This window comes from Argopecten irradians, unplaced genomic scaffold, assembly GCF_041381155.1.
Source record: "Argopecten irradians isolate NY unplaced genomic scaffold, Ai_NY scaffold_0613, whole genome shotgun sequence".
NCBI lineage: Eukaryota > Metazoa > Mollusca > Bivalvia > Pectinida > Pectinidae > Argopecten > Argopecten irradians.
The window spans coordinates 22120-31251 of record NW_027188080.1 but is presented as its reverse complement, the minus strand read 5'-3'; the positions used below and the strand labels follow the sequence as shown (position 1 = coordinate 31251).

The 9132-nt window shown below is 34.9% G+C and overlaps 1 protein-coding gene across 1 annotated transcript; it reads left to right on the top strand.

Annotated features, from left to right (window-relative positions):
* The first annotated feature begins 817 nt into the window (after positions 1 to 817).
* On the top strand, positions 818 to 4387 carry LOC138313201 (uncharacterized protein C14orf28-like). The gene is made up of 4 exons (XM_069253767.1): positions 818 to 2505; positions 3197 to 3282; positions 3803 to 3954; positions 4208 to 4387. Exons 1-4 carry the CDS (start codon positions 2357 to 2359, stop codon positions 4385 to 4387), a joined length of 567 nt encoding a protein of 188 aa, XP_069109868.1. The 5' UTR covers positions 818 to 2356.
* Positions 4388 to 9132: the final 4745 nt, after the last annotated feature.

Sequence of the window (9132 nt, the reverse complement as noted above, 5' to 3'; positions counted from 1 at the left end):
TCTTTTTTATCGGATCAAAAAAAATATAAATGCAAATAATCGATTTTTTATTTTTAGTTAAAACGAGATGGATACAGATAGCGATTTTCAAAACGACGGTAAAGGAATTCCAAAAGACAGGCATGAAAACACAAATGTGAAAAATGAGGAAGCTGATAATTTCCATGAACTACCAAAGGATAAATTCTCGTTCTACGTTTCTGCAGAGGTATGGAATAATGAGATAGTCATCAAAGAAGACAGGAGAGGTGATCGATACCTTGGCGGAAAATTGGTCCAAGATATTTCTTGAAAAACTACAGGAAACAAACGATATATGTTCCTTAGTTAATCACTTCTAAACAAATTTAAAGAGGGGGTAAAACCCGATACAACCAAAGCTCCATTCTACCGTGGGTAAAGCCTGAGAGTATGTTTAAACGGGAGATGTGTAAACTATCAAATGAATTATAAAGAAAAACACCAAGGCGGAATGACAAAAATGTGAAGTGTAAGTACGTACTATGACTCCCTAATACAGAAATAAGAACACGACGGCTAATGAGACAAAGAGCAGACCCATCAAAGGCAAGGAACGACTTCAAATTAGAGATGAACTACAATATTGAAAAACCATCTCATGTAGTAAAGGACTTGGAAATATTTCCTGAGATCGTCCAATACGATTCCGGAAACTAAGCGGGTATTAGGAACAAGAACCTGTTCTTCAGAAAATAACCTCAGAGAAGAACGTTAACAAGCCGAACTTCACAAGGATGTAATTAACCGAACTCTCTCTTCAGAAGGAAATATATGATAGATCTTGCACGATTGACGAACATCCAAAAAATGCAGTCAAAGGTTGCATTCAGCACCTAAGTATATATCCCTTTTCCACCCATGTATACACTGCTAAGCAACTGCAGATACTATCCGATGTTATCAAAGAGGGCAACTGTACGTTATATTTTGATGCGACCGGAAAAGTAGTTTCCAAGATACCCGATCAAAACAAACGGGTTTTCTATTACCCACTTCTCTTGAAAGGGAGAGAAAAAGGAGATCCACCGATACCTGTTGCAGAAATGTTGGCAAACAGCCACAATACTACAGATGTTTGTAACTTCTTTTTGAAGTTCTTTCGCGACCTGAAAATTTTCAAACCAACTTGTGGCCTCCCTTCACGTATAGAGATCGATTTCAGTTGGGCATTTATCCACGGGATCATGTTGGCATTGAATAAGGAAAAACGTAGATACTTATTTACAACGAGCATGGTCAGTTCTCCAACATGACGGAGAATGGGGAAACAACGTTGTCCTGCGTATATGCTCTGCACATTTGTTACATAACATTTCTCACCATGTTGCAGAACATTTGAATGACAAATCTGCGAGGGCATATGTAAAGTACGTATTTGGCCTGATGATCGACACAAGAAATTTAAAAGATCTTGAAACACTGTATAGGAATCTGGCTATTTTGCTGCTTTCTCCTAAAGAAGATGCCCATCCAGATTACAATTCAGCCAAAGTTGCACTTGATAACAGCATCTTGAACCGCGAAGTGAGTGATAGTACAGATGAAACTGAAACACCACGATGTGTTGATTCTGAATCTTCCTTATCTGGCAAAACCATGTTCTTCGAACATTTTGAGCAGATTAGAAGAAGTGTTGAAGAGGCTATAGAAACAACATCATCCGGACCAGAAAACTTTCTTCATTCCCCCAAATTACTTACTTATGTAACGAAAACATACATGAGCATAGCACCGTTGTGGACGGGTTCAATGTTAGATGATATAACCCATGATACAAACTCCCCGGCGGAAAATTGGATGAAGATAGTCAAGAAAGACATCTTAAATGACAAACAACGTCTCCGACCAGCCCTCTTCGTCCGTAGACTGAGGGGCAACATAAATGGTAGACTAAAAGAGTTTGCCCGGAAACTGACAGTTTCTGCTACTGGGAAAACAAAACGTGCCAGAAAGAGGAAAACAGAATTCAACGAAGCACATGAGTCATGGGGTGGTAAGGTAAAAAAGAAAAAGGGAATTTATCTTAAATCCCCAAAAGAAGTACCAAAGAAAAAAAGAAAAGAAGACCAGGTACTCTGAAAGAGCTTTGCACTGGGGAGGGACTATTACCTTACCCAACGGTAGCACGAAAATCAGCAACACGTGTACTGTTGACAACATGTTGGTGTTCTTAACATGTTATTAGACATAGAACACATTAACACTTGGATCACAGAACATTCAGAGCTGATTAACGTTTGCCGCATTCTGCTTGAAATCAAATCACTCTTCCAATCAGGAAACTGGAACGAAGGGCGTGCACTGTGGCTTACTGAGTTTTGTTCTCCACCAGTTGATGAGCCCGTCATGGAACATATACGGCAGTGAGTCAGAACGTTTCGTCATCCATCTTCAGTTCCAAGAGAGTGCCGTTCGTTCAGAGTGTTCTAAGCGCAAATGTCCAAGAAAACGCAGGGTATTGCACAGTACAGAAATACTACTTGGGTAAGCAATAACTTTATGACCATAGTACATTTGATGTTATTGGAAGCAAAAAACACAAATTGAAAAAAAAATCTTTCCTTGAAATTTAACGCGTTTCTACTCAAATGTTATTACATGTAATAGGTTTGATATTATCAAGAGGTAATACATTTTTATGATATTTTTTTTAAACATGAACAATGCGTTTGCGTTTTAGCGTTTACGTAAAACTTTTGGAAACTGTTGTATTTTCTCTGTGATAAGCTAGATATTTTCATAAATCAACGACAAATCAAGGGTTTAATTCAGGAAATTCGATTAGATTCCAAAACAGTTTTTTTTGTAATTGTGGCCTCTTGATTTCAAAAATAGTAATATTGAAAGAAACTTATTTCATATCAGAACAAAACAATAGAACAATACTGCATATTGAAAAAAAATCTGGAAATGGATATATATACATGAAATTAACATGCAATGTCTTATGAAAAATTATTTAGGTGTGATAATGTTTTGTAGCAAAATTACTTTAAATAATAGTGATAATATTTTTGCACAAATTTTAACAGGTTTTATGCGCCAAATTATTTTGTTGTATGCTACTTATTAAGTTTGATGTTTTAATATGAACGCAATTAAAATAATTTTCTCAACAAAAAACAGTTGTACTACTAAATTACGATTAATGTATCAATAATCATATATTTAATAGGGACATTAACGACAGCTCGTCTGGATGTATCACACTGCAAGACAGTTTATCACAATGGGAAGTGGCTACAGAATTACCATGTTCCGGTAAATTATTCTCATTACATTCACTCAGTGTTATCTTGAAATTTCGTCTTTTGTCTGTAGCAACGCATATTTTTAATTTTATTCTGATCTCTAAGAACTTATGAGCCGACGTTTATCATAGAAGGTTTTACATATTTCCTAAATCGTTAGGTCTTCCCATTGAAAAAATAACACTTTGAAATTACTACTACATGATGTCGGATGTTCGAAATAGTAGTTGTGATATATTCCTGACAAATGTGGTAAAATAATGTTCGCAACCCATTTAGAAACCTCAGTTTAAATTCATTTCTCGTAAATTATTTGTATATTTGACGGTAATTAAATTATTTCGGAGATATATTTAGATATAAAAATATATATTCAATTTTATGCACATGCAAGTCATCGTTTAAATTGTACATATTTGTTTTCCAACTCAAAGCAGATTCCAAAACATTTGTAATATACTTTTGTAACCATTTTAAATAAAACTTAATACAAAAATCCAATTTACGCTCAATGCAAACTATAATCATAGGTGAAAGATGCCGAGGGACACAGTCTTTTTCACAAAGGCAGTTTACATATGGAGCACCACCTGTTCTTGTACTGTCAGTATCATATCTAAGCCAGTTGCGTGGATTTACAGTTGAGAAACATCCCCGAAGATGTCCAAGTTACAGGATTGAAGTGAGTTTGATTGCCTTTCTGTGCTTTAGTGATGAACCAGAACTTGTTTCTGAAGATATATAATTTCAATATAATGTAGAATAGTATATGATCGTTTCGGCGAAGTGTATTTACCAAGTAACATGTTACCATGCATGCCCCTGTTACTGAGTTTGTCATAAATAGCTAATTTGCCAACATTTACCATATAAAGCATTTGTAACATTTGAACACTAACAAATGTTAAAACATTAAACATTTTGACTCATTTTAGGTACACAGTTTTTGGTTATATACCATGAACACCGGGGATCATTTCGTTGGGTATTTCAGAAGGGGGTCATTCTGGTGTCGGTATGACGGATTGAAAAACCCTGAAATCATACAGGCACACAAGCAAGGATCTGGGAAATTGGAGCATATCCTTTTAGTCATCGACGTTCCTAGACCTTAGACGTGTTATTTTATAAGGGTTATTCCCAATGGAACTGTCATTTAGTTTTATGTAAGGATATGTACGAGGGATGTTCCGAAATTAATGTTACTTGCGCAATATCTCGTGGAAATCGTGCTAAATGGGCTTAAAACTACCTCGTGGCGATAGCGTGATATCTGAAGCGTGATATAGGTAAATATCTCGCTCACAATTACACTGACCGTGGTGCTGTGTACATTAGTTTGTAGCGCACTCGTTACACTCTATACAAATATGGTTGGCAAGAGAGCTGAAAACGCAATTGAAATTAGGGCCTATATCAAAGGTAGGTCTCTACTTGGCTTAAAGCCGGTGGATATTCATCGTGAGGTGTGCGATATATATGGGAAGGGTCAAATGTTATATATGATTATTTGTAGGTGGGTTGCTCGATTTAAGTCGGGACACCAGCAGCTTAAAGGTGCTGCCGACACAGGTCGCCCTGCAACAACAACAACAAAGCATAACATTGAACTAATTCGGCAAATCCTTGAAAAAGATGCAAGGTACACTGTCCGGCAGTTAGCTAAAATGACAGGCTTGTCTTTAGCCCGTATTCATTGCATTTTAAAGAAACATATTAAGCTGGGCAAGATCAATACCAGGTGGATACCCCATTTACTAACTGACAACCAAAAGAGGTCCCGGGTTGACAAGGCCAAATCCTTATTGAAGAAATACCCAAAATACAGCAAAAAGGCTTTTGATAATTTGGTCACAGGTGATGAAACATGGGTGTATTTTTTCGAACCCAAAAAGAAAATGCTCTAATCGAATCTGGGCAAGCAAAAACGCCAGGCGCCCTAGCATTGCTAAAATAATACGCACCGTGAGGAAGGTTTTGTATGTCATATTCTTTGATAACAAGGGTCTAATCATTCAAATCGCTATTCCAAAAGGCAAACTGTCACAGCGAAGTATTATAGAGACGTTGTACTTCGAAAACTTAAAGGGCCACTACCTTTCCGGAGCAAATTTATAGGTTTCTTAAAAACATTGATAACAAAAGAAAATATATATCGATGGCTTAAGATGAGGTTACAACACCAAACATATAAGATTTCCTGTCTAATGTACGATAACAGTGGAAATTCATTTCGCTTGTTTTCCGTCTGGCGCAGTGATAGTCAACTACCGCGCGGCATTTAGGACGACGGCGGGAAACATAAAACGACCCGCGTTATGAAAATTAATATTTTATTTATTCTAATTAAACAGTTCTGAAGGTGGTGATAAGTGTGCTAGTAAATGTATAGTTAATAACTTCTGCGACTCTACAAAATTATTGATCTCGTTTCACATTCCTATTTTAAAAATTAAAAGCCGTTTCGGAAAGGTAGTGGCCCTTTAAGAAAGTCTACAAACGCCGCCGCCCACAGACAGGTTTGAAGTACCTAAGACTCTTACATGATAATGCGCCAGCACACAAGGCGCGAATTGTAACGGAGTTTTTGAAGGCAGAAAAGGTCACTGTCCTCCCCCACCCTACATATTCACCAGACTTGGCCCCCTGTGACTTTTTCTTGTTTCCCAAACTAAAATTTCACCTGTCTGGAACAAAAATATAAATCAAGAAAAGCCCATGGCTCTGCCATTTACCAATATCTTATGAGTATACCAATTCAAGAGTACAAAAACTGTTTCCAAAAGTGGATCGATCGGTTGAAACGATGCATAAATGCAGAGGGGGAGTACTTCGAGAGACAGGACAAAGTAAAATGATCAGAATTACTTCTATCAAAGAGAAATCACCAAAACAACAATAATTTTGGAACACCCCTCGTATATTGCACAATTATATATACAACCCTCAATTGCAACATAGATGTCTTGTCTTTGCTTTGGTAGGGGGATGTATTACATAAATAGAGGTTCCCCAACAAGTGACTGTTGTTTATCATGTTTATCAAACTCGAGTTAGTTAATTTTTCAAATTTTGAAAGCTCGTGACTTTTAAAAGTTTGAAAATTAACTAACGAGAGTTTAGATAAACATGATAAACAACAGTCATGCGTTGGGGAACTTATTTATCCCATAACTTTAGCTCTATAGTTATACCGTGGTGACCATTTTCTCGTCTTCATTCAGGGAAACTTACCACCATATATTGTGTAGTGATACATATATCTTTCCACCATAAAATATAGTGCCTAAATAGAGAGCCAATATTCTATTGTTTTATACTTTGAATAAGCAACTATTTGCTATATAGTAAATACAATTTTATTTAAAAGAAAATGCGCTATGAAAAGTAGCCTAAAGTTGAGAGCCAATCGGAATCAAGAGGTCTTGGACTTGACCAATCAGAGGCACCGTAGGTGTTTACACACTGGAGTGTGTAAACATAAACGATAACCAACTGCTATGAAATTCATCACATCGGTTTTCCATTGTGAAACATGCATAGTTATGGGATAAATGCATTTCACTGAAACTATATAACATAAATATTAAGAAACTGTGGATGGTATGGAAACCAGAATGGAAATTAAAATTTTTCATATATGGCGTAATATCATAGATATATCATATTTAAACATATTTAAATGGATCAATTACCATGGGAATAAAACTAAAAGTAAAGTAGCTTAATTTTGAGTTATATATATTATCATCAATTATTGGTAAAAAAATAAACAATGTAAAATAGCGATGTTCCAAAATAGATAATGTTTAACTGTGATATGTAATGAAAAATAACGGGTGAGGAGGGAAGGCTTGATATGATTATTGCAAATCGCACGTTTATAGGCATGATGGAAACATCCTCTTGCGGAACTTGTAATCTTATTGATGCAAGTTTTGTATACCCTATTTTCAAAATTACATTATATACTGCAACTAGTATCATAACTATTGTTCGACAATAGAGCGGACATCGTGCATTACAAGCATCATGTCTAAAAAATCCGATTTGCAATACACATTACACCTGCTCCACTATTAGTGTAAAATGCAATATTAAATGTCTAAGATTGTTTTTCAAATTTTAGAATACATAATACAAAGTTTATTGTATCTGCATACATGCTTACTAATTGTTTAATGTATCAATCCATTATTCGCGAAATCTCTCAAACCAGATATCATATACATATGTAGCCGGTTTTTTCGCGGGTCAGACTTTTCATGATTTTCACTTATTTCTGTGAAAATTATTTTTTCACGATCCTTAATTTCATGATCAAGATTTAAGTTCTTTCCTTTATTATTTCACAAACAGAAATGTTACGAAATTGCGAAAATATCCACCAGAAATAACCTGTTGTACGTAAACAAAAAGTGACCAAACTGTGTTTATTAGTTCAAATGCATTTGTTAAAACACAAAATACTTCACATGGATGTTCCTCAACATGTGACTGTTGCTTATTAGGTCTATAGAATTAGAGTTCACATGTAAGGATAAGGAGCCAATACTCTATTATATTTAGCAATTTGATAGTAATGGAGAATGACCAATCGAAGTTCTGTAGGTGTTTACACGCTGAAGCTTATTAACAAGATTTTCCAATTGGGTAACACGCAGTGTAATTAGATAAATATTTTGTAATATCTCATAAATGCAGTTGTCATTGTATTGATCATAATGATACTTATTCACACTTTTCTTGTTTACCAAAGGCGCAATCATGGTTGATCTTGTATGACAATTTCCTGTGATTCCTAAAGCTAGAAAATTAAAAAAAAAGTTATAGCTTTTAATTTTACATGACATATTACTGTATTTTCTTTATTGTATGCAACATTATCAAAATTGTGATAGTTGTCTTCTTGCATGACATATTACTACAATGCCCTGAAAATATGTCGAATTATTGAATCAGTCATTGTTTTCTATTTCTATACTTTTTAGTATTGTAGCAATTGTAGATGTCTTCAGTTTATGATATATTGACACAGTCATTGTTTTTTTTCTTGTAATGCAAGTTCATACATTTCATTGAAAAACTATGGTATTTTCATTTCCCTGGAATGCTTTGAACAATTCGTAATTGTTGAGACATTAATAGTTTTTATTCTTATGATATATTCCAGTTACCTGCAAAGTTATAGTATTATTTATGCATTCATATTTACGGTAAACGTATACATTTAACGATACTCTTAGACTTTTCTGCTTTCCCGCTTGAGCCTATTTCGTGGATGTTTAGCTAAGCGTCTTTTCAGTATGTCATATGTACAGAGTTATGACAATTACGATAAATAAGCTTGCTAAAACCGTTTTAATGTTTATTGTGTTTTCTTGTAAGCTCTTATACTCCAGTTAACATCACAATTTGTTATAACGGTGTACTATTAATATCATACGGAAATAAAACAACCAAATGTTTTACTGAATAATGTTGCAATTCTATTATTTATCAAGCGAATTTACTAAACGGAAATTGGAATTATAAACCAGGCAACTTTTGTCATCTGTTCCAAAAACGTGAACTTCAAAAAAAAAATCGTGAAATGGAACTCGGAACTGATTTCAAGTTTCGCCTTAACTAAAACGGAACTCGTTATAGGAAATTTGAAGAAATCTGATTTAAACCCATCCACGAAAAAGGGCAATATTTGCCATTTGTCCAAATTACATTTACATGGGCTATTGTTTTTAATAATATAGAAAATATTATGTTAAACGGAACTGGGAAATAGGAGTTGATCAAAAACTGAATTAAAGTGGATTCATCACTAGTAACCCATGAAAAAAGACAACAGGCAACATTGCTCATA